This window comes from Scomber scombrus, chromosome 19, assembly GCF_963691925.1.
Source record: "Scomber scombrus chromosome 19, fScoSco1.1, whole genome shotgun sequence".
Taxonomy (NCBI): domain Eukaryota; kingdom Metazoa; phylum Chordata; class Actinopteri; order Scombriformes; family Scombridae; genus Scomber; species Scomber scombrus.
Window position 1 is genome coordinate 2,020,820 of NC_084988.1, and position 12,947 is coordinate 2,033,766.

The 12,947-nt window shown below is 42.3% G+C and overlaps 1 protein-coding gene and 1 long non-coding RNA gene across 2 annotated transcripts in view; both read left to right on the plus strand.

Moving 5' to 3' along the window:
* The window catches only part of LOC134001035 (uncharacterized), a 267,716-nt gene that overhangs the window by 44,255 nt on the left and 210,514 nt on the right, over positions 1-12,947 (plus strand). The gene's annotated exons all lie outside the window — the stretch shown is intronic.
* Positions 1-12,947, plus strand: part of LOC134001007 (protein jagged-2-like) — a 67,231-nt gene that overhangs the window by 37,475 nt on the left and 16,809 nt on the right. The window contains exons 6-10 of the mRNA XM_062440542.1: positions 7,006-7,136; positions 9,286-9,405; positions 9,573-9,686; positions 10,487-10,600; positions 12,073-12,186. Of these exons, the coding sequence (XP_062296526.1) occupies positions 7,006-7,136; positions 9,286-9,405; positions 9,573-9,686; positions 10,487-10,600; positions 12,073-12,186 (593 nt within the window). The remainder of the gene's footprint in view (positions 1-7,005; positions 7,137-9,285; positions 9,406-9,572; positions 9,687-10,486; positions 10,601-12,072; positions 12,187-12,947) is intronic.

A 12,947-nucleotide genomic window follows, 5' to 3' on the forward strand; every position in this document is an offset into this window, starting at 1 on the left:
AGGAGGAGGAGGTGGGGTGGTTGTTGATAACATACCAAGCAGCCTAACCCCCCTACTTCCCCACATCAGTTCTGTGAAGTACTCCCCCTCCCTCATCCCTCCACCTCCATCCCTCAGCTCCACTCTGATCCAGAAGCCATTGTTCTGCTTCCTGTTCTAAAGCTGGCCTGCTCCTGCTCCTGCCCGCACACACACAGAGAGAGAGAGAGAGAGAGAGAGAGAGAGAGAGAGGCCTGTTTTCTGCTACATGTTTCCTCGCTCGTCCTCCTCCAGCAGCGATGAGGCACTGTGCCCCCCGCCCCCCCCGTGCTCCCCTTCCTCCCCTCCTCTCATCCCCCCCTTTCCAATGTCTGTAGCCCACATCACCTCTTTCCTATCCTGGGCCTTGTTATGGCTGGCACTCGCCTGGTAGGAAGTGTGGATTCCACCCAACGACCTGCAGACAACAGGCAGGGATGTAGAAAGAGGGGGGGGGCAGAGAAGAGCAGGGGGGTAAACCAACCTAAAAATACATAATATAGTACTCAAGAGCACAACATTTACAGGATAAATCAGTAAATATGTCATATTCATTGCAAAAAGGCAAGTTATGTCATTCATGTAATGCACACGTGCTTATCAAAGGAGTAGTTTGTAGATATAATGCATGGATTGAGAGAAGTGCATTGAGTTCAGAGCTAGACAAAGGTGGCTCAGGTCAATCTGTACATCACTACAACATCCTCTATATGCTTTATGGTGCAGACACAATGGATCTGTTGACGGATCCCATTCATTTTTTCTATGGCGAGCAGGAGATCTGGGCCACATGGTGCATGACGGAGAGTTCACGGATCAACAGTTGTATCTGAATTTACATAATCACGACTCGGCATGGCCTGTTTTACACCTGAAACGTTGTCGGAAATGTACTTTATGAATTGTTTTGCTGTAAAATAGGAAAGTTAGTGACATGACCACCGGCTGCAGCATTCAGTGGTTCAGTGCGTGTTTCTGCACCATTAGACTCTCGATTAAGGTAGGACAGATATGCAATGTTGTGTTTTATAGATGGATTATTATGCATATGAAGAATATCTAATCAGGCTATAAGTTCAGTTTAGAGTAAAGACTGGATGCAGGCGGAAACAGCTCACCTGGCTTTGTCCAAAGTTCAAAAATACCTCTAAAGTTTACTGATTAATTTCTGTACACTTGACAAAAACATGTAAAAGTTGTATTTTTATTGGAGAAATCTAGCAGGGAAAAGCAGGTTTCCTTAATTGGTAGTATTAAGCATTTACATCCGACTGTAACTTGATGGTGGAGTTACTGTAGTCGTGCTTGACTCACTTATTAATGGGGAGTTGCATAAAATACATTTTTTTCTGTTTCTATCTGATCTATTGTATCTAATAATCCCAGATAATTACACAGATCATTTAGGAGAGGACTTCCTTCCTGTTCATGATTAGCCTGATGGATTTAGAAATGACATATCCTAATCCAAGTGGAGCCTTTGGACTGGAGTTGTTTGATGCACATCAGAGATTGGGTTTATAGTTTTTCACATCAGCAGAAATGAACCAAAGCAAACAAGCAAATGCACCAATGTTCACTTTAACCACACCGGACAGGTTAGATGTTAAAGCACCATAAAATGCAAATTAATAGAAGGAAGTTTGGTGCAAAAAATGGGGAACTGATGAGTGTTAAAGCATCAGTGAAAAGGAGTGGAAAGTATAAGAAGGCTTCCATGTTTGATAATGTACATTTTCAGGATTATATGCATTGGAAAATTGAATTGGATGCTCCCTAAACACATAGCGTCCATGTGTCATATGGCGGCACGGAGGCCTATGGGCGATTTAAAAAAGGCTGACCAGCTGCAAGTATGTGAACAGGAGAGGAACCAGCGAGGGAAGAGGAGAGAAATTTAGATTTGATTACATGTGGAACCGAACTGTGCATTTAGACACAGTGAGGCACGAGTGCTTTAAAAAGCCACACACACACACACACACACACACACACACACACACACACACACACACACACACACACACACATACATTACACATACACACACATAGTGCCAAGTGTGTGGAAATGGCAGGAGAGGAGAGGAGGGTTGGCAGACGAGGAGGGAGGGTGAGGGTTTTACACTCAGGCAGGTTTGATTTTGTTAAGATCTCAGGCACCAGAAAAAAAAAAAAATTAAGCTGACATTTCTCATAGGAAGATTGGGGGGGGGGGGGGGGGGGGGGGGGAGGAGGAACACCCTGGAATGTGCCTCAACATGTGATTTGGAGCTTCATCACAATCACAAACATGCACACACGAAACCTAAGAGAGAAAGAAGAAGAAGACGGATACAGAGAGAGAGAGAGAGAGAGAAAGAGAGAGAGAGGGCTCTATTGTTGATTATCCGAAAGACGTAGTTCAAATTAACCTTTATTAACATTTTAAATACGTCAGTGTAAATATATGAGGATTCGCTCATTTGCTGGTATGCACCCAAAATGAACGCTTACACGATAAAGCCACAATAATTAGATAAAATAAAAGGATGATGATCCAATGACGAAAGAAATGAGCGATCCACTACTTGACTTGAACACAACTTGTCCTAACAGTCACATTTTGGGCCATTTTGTCGCTTAAACCTTCATGCACAGTTCAGGTTCAGGTTTGGTTATTCTCCAGTGTTTATGTGTATTTTCTCTCTGGTAGTGGTGGTAATCTTCTGCGTCCATGAGCTGCAATACAAAGTCCAAAAAAACGTGTTTTCCGGCCAGGTTCAGGTGTCAGATTTGGTATTATGTCACTAATGTTTCGGTCAGGTTGGGTCTGAAGGACTCTGGCCTGCAGTAAGAGGATCAGACCGAATCAACAAACACTCAGAACATAAAATTATTACCCACACAGGCTTCAACTTTAACCTGCTATAGTTTTATTGTACCCTGAGGGATTATTACAACATTTCAGGTGTTCTCACTTTCACTTTTACCTCCAAAAAAGGTGGTTTAGATCATCTGAATCGTCTCATTTGATCCTTTATCCAACTTAAAATTCAAAAAAAGATGAAACAACAGTATAAAATAAGTGTTTTACTATCTAGTAATATTTTGAGATTAGGGTATTTGATGATGCAATGTTTCCAGATCTCAATAATAACTTAAAAGCATCATCATAATTGATAGAAATTGTTGCCAAAGCTGCAAAAATAAGACTTTAACTATACAATAAACGTTGAATAACAGAAGAAGTAAAAGAGAGAAATGAAGAAGGGAAAAATACAGAGGAGGAGAAACAGAGACTGAAGGGTTAAAGACAGAGAAAAGCACTGAAGAGAAAGAAAGAAAGAGAAATAGGAAAAAAAAAAAGTCTGAGCTTTGGCAGAGGAAAAGTAAAAATGTGTGTTTGGTATCTTGTTTCTTACACACAGTGCATTCACAACCTACGCTCCCTCATGTGACACTACTAAACATGTAGCTAGGCAACAGCGGGCTAAGTCCGTCCGCTGGATTTGGGCGCGAGGCTCGCCTGTAAATAATTCAGCACACACACACAAACACACACACACACACACACACACACAGCCCCCTCTACCTCTGCCCCTGCCCACCGTCCTGTCCTCTCTGCTGGGTGTGGTTTGTCTGAGGGGCAGCAGGCGGGGCGGGGGGGTTGTGGTGCAGGCGGGATATTTTGGGCTGAGGCTGGCCCCCGCGGCCCCTTCCATTGATGGGACGGCTGCAGCCCGCCGACAGGGCTTGTGGGTAATGCCACCCTTGGCCTGTGGCTGCCCGAATCATTTCCCTCTGCTCTCCCACACTGCAGCCAGACAGACTGTCCACACTGCCACCGCTGCTGCAGGGCAGCGCCGCCGACCGCAGCGCCGGACAACACCACATACTGTAGTAAACAATACACAGCACTGTCACTCTCTGTCTCTCACACACACACACACACACACACACACACACACACACACACACATAAATACATAACTGAGCTTCACTTACCGTGCGAGATCAGATTAAAATTGTTGGGGTCGTGCGTGCGGATGAAGCCGGTTCAACCTTATAAATCGTGCATGAAGCAAAACTTGTCGTGCATGTTTTTGCATCACCATAACTCGGTTCTGGCTGCATTTTTTTTATATGATGTGAATCTTCGATGATCGGTATCTTGGAAAAAATTCCAAGCTCGCAATATGTTGTTTTAAAGCTGCCAAACTCTTCTTCTGCCTCTCGTGTATCATAACCTCGCTTTAAAGGGCAAATTATTCACACTCTCTCTCTCTGGGGAGAGATGTTGCTGATGAATAGTTTACATAGTTTTTCAGTGATATTATATTTGATTATATTGCAATGGAGGCAGATATTGCTAGATTTATTTTATTTATTTATTTATAAAGCAGAGAACACATAAATTAACATGAATGTGATTTAGATGTAGCAGATTTTCAATGCTCGGTCAGGTTGATGTCCCTCATTAACAACAACAAACACTACTGTTACCACTAAATCAGCATAAATATGTACCTTTTTATAAATTGGGCCTTTAAAATCATCCAGTTAAATTTTGAATCATGTGTTTGTCACACTCCTCATGGTGTTAAAAACATCCAAAATGTGTCCAGTATGATTTAGATTTGATCTTGTTAGAACTATTTTGATACTAGTGCTGCATTTTTTATATAAAACACACAAAATAATGAAGTTTAAACACCTTAATTTGAACAATAACAACCCCAAATTCATCTTAATAAAGAAGTCAAAGCTCCAAGTTTCTTTTAATGTTGTCTGAAGTCAAGCAGAAAACTTATCTCCTCACAAAAAGCTGAAACATCTGACTAGATATTAGATGCCAGATTTAGGTACGTGACCATTTTTGACACTCATTTTGGTCAGAACCTTTAACGGCTCCGCAGCGCCGTCAGCGTGTCTGTCCCTGTCCTCAGCCTCTCAGCGTACTACAGCACATTACAGCTCACTACACAGCCGTATATCACTGCTAGTACAAGTGTTTGGTCGGCATCCATTTTGAAGTGTTTGTGAGCCTGTGAGTGGGGGGAAGGGTGGTGGTGTTGGTGGTGTTGGTGGTGGTAGTGGTGGAGGAGGAGGAGGAAGAGGAGGAGGGGTACTTACTCCCTAAAATAGCCCCCCGACGGAGAAATGACAGGACAGGTGGGGCAAGGTTACCGCTAGCCTTGGAATAACAGAGTGCTGCCATAAACCAACAGATTAGCTAACCCCTCCGCTGCTGCCCCCCCCCAACCCTAACCCCCCCCACCCACCCACCCCTAAACCCGGTTCCACAAAAACCCGACGCTCATTCCAAGCTTGACCTCGACCGAGCTCTCGACACGGAGAAGAAGAGAGAGACACGCAACACATGACACATGACAGAGAAACCGTCCTCTCATCAAGTCATTGTCGTCTAATTGAGTCTTTAAAGTCTTATTTTCTTCTTCAGTTCTGAATCATTAAGTTTTTGGAAGTTGTTGGATTCATCATTTACTCATTGCTGCTCATCACATGTGAGAATTTAAACTGTAAAGTGACTTTTGGTTGGACAAAAACAAGCAATTTAAAGGTGTAACTTTGGGCTCTGGAGACTTTGATCTCTTAGTGACAATGTTGCAGCTTCATTATAATACAAAATCAACTTTTTTAAAAGCTAAAATGATGTTTAATCTTCATTTATTCAAGTCCTCCCTTCCTCCCTCCCTCATTCTCTCTTTCTTTCCTCCTCCCTACCTTCCTCCCTTCCTTCTTTCCTCCCTTCCTCCTTTCCTTTCTCCCTCCCTCCCTCCCTCCTTCCTTCTTTCCTCCCTCCCTCCCTCCCTCCTACCTTCCTTCCTCCCTTCCTTCTTTTCTTTCCTCCCTACTTTCCTCCCTCCTTTCCTTCCTCCTTTCCTTCCCTTCCTCCCTCCTTTCCTTCCTTCTTCCTTCCTCCCTTCCTTCCTTCCTTGACTCGAGGACAACAGGAGAGTTAAACACAATGAAAAAGAAGAAAGGACTCCGTTATAGACGAATAATAACTTGATGAGACGGCAGCAGAAAAACAGCATGAAGATACAGCAGATACATAAACATGAATGCATGAGTGTGCTGTATAAACACACACACACACACAGAGCTGTGAAATGTCTTCTGGCGCTGTGTGTCCTAAGATTAGGAGCCGCAGCAAACGTGTCTTTCACCTGAGTTTTTTTAAACCTTGTTACATGAAATCATCACTTTTTTAAAGATGCTTCAGTTTTCTCCTCCTTTATTTTTTTTATAGCACCTGCGGCTCTCGTCGTTCTCCACATCGGGACATTTAACTGGCGCTCTGCCCGACATCAAGCGCTCCTCAGTGTTTTCACACATTGTAAAAAAATTTGTTTTAAAGTATTAAAGTACTTGTTTGTTATCGCTACGTTACTATCAGCCAACTCCCCCCGCCTCGCTCTCTCTCTCTCTGCGTTATGAAGTGCATCTGTGTTGCCTGATATTCCCTCAGGCTGGAGCTGTAAATAAGAACACATTCTCACTGTGCTTGTGAAATAAGAGGCATTTATTTTACCGAAAAATCTCCTCCGCCACTGTTTGCACCCGCTGAACTCTCTCTTCTCTGTGTGCCGTTATTTGATTAGCAGAGCTGGCACGAGCACTCCGATCTTTTTTTACTTGAAGAGAAGAAAAAAAAATTAACAATAAAATACTTTAAAGAACTTGAGCAATACGAAGAAGAAAAAAGGAGACTAGCTTTTTTATATTTCCATTTTTTTGGGTGGGGGTTCATGCATTCTGATCATTTTTAAGGAAGGAAGGAGAACAGAAGGAAGAAAGGAAATAAGGGGAAAGGGGGCAGAGGAAAGGGAGGAATTAAAAAAACAAAAAAGGAAGGAAAGATATTTGAAAGAAAAGAAAGAAAGGAAGGAAATAAAAGCATACCAGAACACACAAGGACGAGGTGTACAGTGTGTGTAATAGTGTTGCGCAACAATTAAAAATGACTGTTGTTGTGTTGCAGGTGTAACTACGGCTGGCAGGGTCCGTTCTGTGACGAGTGTTTGGCGTATCCCGGCTGTGTTCACGGTACCTGTGACGAGCCCTGGCAGTGCACCTGTGAGAAGAACTGGGGAGGCCTGCTGTGTGATAAAGGTCAGAAATACGCCTCAAAAATATGTTGTTATTACTTATTCTGCTGTGCTGTATTTTCAAAGAAGAAGAAGAAAAAGAACATAAGCAGCTCTGCACCGAGTCAACTTCAACTTCAGTTTCTTTTATAAAGCACTTTAACCTTCGTGTCGTCCTCCTGGGTCAAATTGATCCTGTCTGTTTTGACTGTTCCTTCTTTCCTCCCTTCCTTCTGTCCTTCCTTCCTCCCTCCCTCCTTCTTTCCTTCCCTCCTTCCTTCCTCCCTCCCTCCTTCTCTCTTTCTTTCCTCCTCCCTACCTTCTTTCCTCTGTCCTTCTTTCCTCCCTTCCTCCTTCCTCCTTTCCTTCCCTCCTCCCTCCTTTCATTCCTTCTTCTTCCCTTCCTTCCTTCCTCCCTCCTTTCCTTCCTTCTTCCATCCTCCCTCCCTCCTTCTTTCCTTCCTTCCTTCCTTCCTTCCTCCCTTCCTCCTTTCCTCTGTCCTTCTTTCCTCCCTTCCTCCTTTCCTTTCTCCCTCCCTCCCTCCTACCTTCCTTCTTTCCTCCCTCCCTCCTAACTTCCTTACTTTCCTTCCTCCCTCCCTCCCTCCCTCCTTCCTTCTTTCCTTCCTCCCTCCTTTCCTTCCTCCTTTCCTTCCCTCCTCCCTCCTTTAATTCCTTCTTCCTCCCTCCTTTCCTTCCTTCTTCCTTCCTCCTTTCCTTCCTTGACTCGAGGACAACAGGAGGGTTAAACACAATACAGTTGATCCAGAGTGCTTTACACTGAGGATAATGATAAATACAACAACAACATTAATAATAAATGTTTGTGGTCACATAGCAAACCTTTGGAGACTTCAGGTGAAATAAAATACCTGAGCTGCTTTTTATTAGTCAAAGAGCAACTGAACTGAAAGACATTACACCTCTCTTCCAAAAGTCTTCTTCAAAAGTCTTCAGTTACTGATAATAATAATAATAAGAAGAAGAATAATGCTACATTTTATTCAAAGCACTCAAGCAAACCTTACTAACACACATAAAAAACAAAAAAAAGTCATATGGTTTAACTCCTATCAAGAGAAAATAAGTGATATGGTTCATTTGAATGATTATTGAAGTTAATTCGGGTATAAAGATGCTTCTTTGTTTATTATTAATACTTCCTGTCTGTGTATTTGTGAGCAAAACAGAAGAAGAAGAAGCCAAAATAACAACTAGACCTAAGGACATTTCACCTCTTGTCCAAAAGGCTTCTTTAAGTTAATAATAATCATATAATAATAATACATTTTATTCATATGCGCCTTTGAAAGCACTCAAGGAAAGCTTACAAACACATATAAAGAACAAAAAAAAGCAAAAAAGAAAGAGGGGGTATGATTCAATTGACTACCAAAGTTAATTTGGGTATAAAGAAGATTCTTTGTTTATATTTAAGGCAACATTTTTGTGTATTTATAAGTTCCTCCTAAACTATTTATATTTTATATTACTTTTGACAGTTTTCATTCCCTTCAGGCAGCCATTGGTTTCCATTCTTTTGCATGTCATCTTAAATCCACCAGAATGAACTTGCTCAAGTCTTTTTTTTTTAAATATTAAAAATCTGCAAATCCCAAACATTTACTCTTGAATGCAGACTTGACGGATTTCACAACTGGAGCTGTCTTTTAAAGAGTCTGCTATTTGATTTTCATGCTTCATGGAAATTAATGGAAACCGATGGCTGATGGGAAGGAAAGTGCATTAAAAAAAAAAAAAAAAAAAAAAAAAACTGAAACACTACAGCGTGATTTACAAAACCGTCAACAATTATTGTGAAGTATGTGAGGTTTCCAGTAAACGGGCTTAAAAAACATGCAAAATCACTGGTATGCCCCTTTGAAGCTCGCCACATAAGTCACATGAGGACACAGCTTGATTGGTCAAGATGCAACAAACAGAAGAAAGAAATTAGAAATTACATCTGCTGTGAAAGTGGTCTTACACTGTCTGAATATAACCACAATTAAACCCTCTTTGATGTAAAGAAATAACAAAATGAATACGAGCTGCAGGAGCTTTTTTTTAAACCATCACTTACTCATCTCCTCTTTAAATGTCACTGTGAGGAAATTCAGTTAATCGACACTCGCAGACCGGTGTTTAAAATCAGTGTGTGTGTTGCTATGCAGATCTGAACTACTGTGGGACCAACCGGCCCTGTAAAAACGGAGGCACGTGCATGAACACGGAGCCAGACGAATACAACTGCGCCTGTCCAGACGGATATTCTGGCAAGAATTGCGAAATCGGTGAGTCTGTCAATCAATCACGACATAAAAGCAGGTTCAAAAATCCAGGTTTTTATGCAACGGCACGTTCGAAGATTTGATGAATCTGATGGATGGTTGATGGAAATTCCTACTTTTGACTCTCTCTCTCTCTCTCTCTCTCTCTCTCTCTCGTCTCTTGTTTCTAGCCGAGCACGCCTGTGTGTCTAACCCCTGTGCCAACGGAGGGACGTGCCACGAAGTCCCGTCAGGTTTCGAGTGTCACTGTCCGGCTGGCTGGTCAGGGCCGACCTGTGCTAAAGGTGAGTGAGCTTTAAACACAAACTGAAGTGCAGATGGCTTTGACACTTCGGAGAGATGAGACGAGGCGACTAGATTAGCCAGTTCAGAGACAAACAACTAAAGAAGTCCTATTTTATTTTCCTCTCTCCCGTCACTCGTTCATCAGGTTTTTTGGTTTTTCTTGGTTCTATGTTACTTATAAACTAGATCCAGGGTCTAGGTATATGGTGTAATATGTTAACAATAAGAGGTTTTTTCTTATTGTTTCCATCCTGATATATATTCCCTTAATATGTGGACAATGTTGGAAAACCCATATTACTCTTGGGACTGCTTTATTGTGCGGAAATCCTGTAAATCACATCAATTTTTTACATTAATGTGATGAAGCACCTCAATTTGTCAGATATTTACTGGATTAGCCAAAAACAGAAATTCTTATCAATCAATCAATCTTTATTTAAATAGAGCCAAATCACAACAAAAGTCATCTGAAGCCACTTTACACATAGAGTAGGTCTAGAATGTTCTCTTATCTGGTTATTTAAGATATCAATAGTATGTGATCGTACAGTTTTGAGTATTATAAGTGTCTTAAAGTTGGAAAATTTAACATACTAAAGGGTTAAACATGAGAAGACCCTCAAATAAAAGCTGGTTTAACCAAATAAGTTGATACAGTGGACACATTTAACCCTTTTTTACCATTGTTTTCTGTGTGAGAGCCCCTGAAATCAGAACATATAGTTCTTCTTTATACTAAACACAGAGAGAGTGGCTGCGTTAAAGACTTGAACATCAGTGTTTGTTTGTGTTTCAGACACAGACGAATGTGCCTCCAGCCCCTGTGCTAAAGGTGGGACCTGCATCGACATGGAGAACGGCTTCGAATGCCTCTGTCCTCCACAGTGGACGGGCAAAACCTGCCAGATAGGTACATCTATCAAGTCTTAATTAATCACTAAATCATTGATTGATATGTTATAAAGAAGGACAATAGTATGTAAATATCACAAGGTATCGCATTTTGCAGGGTAACGTCAGCCTAAATTGAATATATGTTTACTTTTTGAAACGTCTGCTGCATGTTGGATGATATTTTGCTGTGATGAAACATGGTTGTGTTGTACGTACATTGAATGCCAATGCGTCCGAATTCATTCCGGGAATCCCATTTGCTTGCGGAGTTACAGCATATCTGTGTGTTTGTTTATGCTGCCGTGTCATTTAACCAGCAGTAATACTGCGGGAGAGGGCCACTAATTTCAAAATGTGTATGTGTGAGTGAGTGAGTGTGTGTGTGTGTTTGTGTATATGCACGCCCCCAATGGAGACACTCGTCGGGTATCATCTGCAACTCGAGCCAGGTGACTTGAGTAAAGCTAAAAATAACCTCCCGCCTGACAACTGCTAGCCTTGGGACCAAATATACTCCACCAGGGGGTTATCTTTGGCTCCAGACTGGGCGTAACAGGGGAGTATGTACGCTAGAGTGAGAAGACGCCTTGGCACAGCGGAGCCATCGCTCCCTTTCACGACTTCAGCCAGGAAACGCTTCATAACCCGTAGACCCAAACATGCCAAAAAGCAGCGACTTGTGTTATGGATTCTGATATTCTACGAGTGCATAAGCGCCTTTTCAGGGAGTAATACCTGGGAGGGGTTGTGGTGGTAGTGTGGAGGGTGGTGGTGGTGGTAAAGGAGGGGGGGGGGGGGGTTTTGGGAAGGGTTTGGGGGTGTTTAGTTTCAGCAGGCCAACAGGTGCCCCTTACCTCCTGGGAGTAGTATTAATGCACTGTGTCGGTTTATAGTGAGCGAGGCGGCGCGACGACCGCGGCGACCGCTGCCTCTGAAACTGACTACTTGGAATGCCGCAGGTTGGCTTTCGGGGAATGCAATAGAGAGACATTAACTCTGAGGGGAGGGGGGCGGGGGCGGGGGGTGTGAGGATAGAGAGAGCGAGGGCAGTGGGGGGTGGGGATGGGGGGGCGCGATTCGGAGAGCAGTGCAAGAAATAAAACCCCTTTCAGACATGAACTTCGCCCTGTAAATGTTCTGGCAATTTTACATGTTGGAAAAAAGACCCCCAGAGGTGCAAAGGATCAAATATATCTTGGTCATTTCAACAGTGTTTGGTGGCTGTTTAACGGTATAAAATAAACAGCTACTTATTGAGATTGAAACGGTAAACAAGCGTCCCCCTCTCTCAAAGAAAGAAACGGGTGCAAAGTTGTTAAATTTCATCGTGAAGCGAAGCGACGCTTGGTGACGGGGCTTCGGAGCAGGTTCTTCTCTCTCTCACACTGTGTCTTTCTCTCTCTCTCTCTCCCTCTTTCTCTCTCTCTCTCTCTCTCTCTCTCTCTCTCTCTCTCTCTCTCTCTCTCTCGTCTCTCCCCATTTTTGCAGACGTTAATGAGTGTGCGGTGAAGCCTTGCCTCAATGCTTACTCTTGCAAAAACTTGATTGGTGGATATCTCTGTACCTGCTTTCCTGGATGGGTGGGCCAGAACTGTGACAGCAGTCAGTATCAAACCAAAAAAAAAAAAATTATTAGTCTCCAACCTCTTCCCCCGCTTAACTCGTAGCTCTATCAGAAGCCCTGCCGTCTTTCTTAGCTGACTTCGGTTCCACTAGCATCTGTAGTTCAATGCATTTTCTCATAAAAGGTTTATCTTTCTGAAAAGCTGCAACATATTCCTGCAGCTGTCTCTACTACTGTACAGGACAATGCTAATGGCTAATAACCAGTTAGCATTTGTTATTGCTGAATGCTAGCAAAATAAACTTGTTGCTAAATGCTAGTTAAGTAATCTTTGGTTTTTCTTGCTTAACAATGGCAAGTAGTTAAAGTCTTACAATTTAATACAGTTATAAATATGTATTTGCCTTCCAATATGGACAAATTAGGATGCACTAAAGTTACCATTAGGCTTTTTATAGCTAGCCTATGTTGTTACTGAACAATAAATTACTTAAATTGGTGAGGAAGTTGATTAAATGTTAGCATCCTTGTAGAGAAGTAGATTCTTAAACTATTTCTCTTTTCAGAAGTAGTGTTAAATGAAACCCTCTATGAGAAAATCCCTGTAATTACTCTTAAGATAAAGATGCTAGTGGAACAAAGGCTAGTAAGCAAAAGGGAGCTTTTCATTTATTCTTCTTCCTTGCTTCCCCCGATGGTTGTTTCTACTTGTCTCCAAACCCCTGGCTAACTCTTTAAGGGTCTAACACTGAAACTGAAGCTTTTTGCTCGACTGTTTTTGGAACTTTTTGGATAAAAT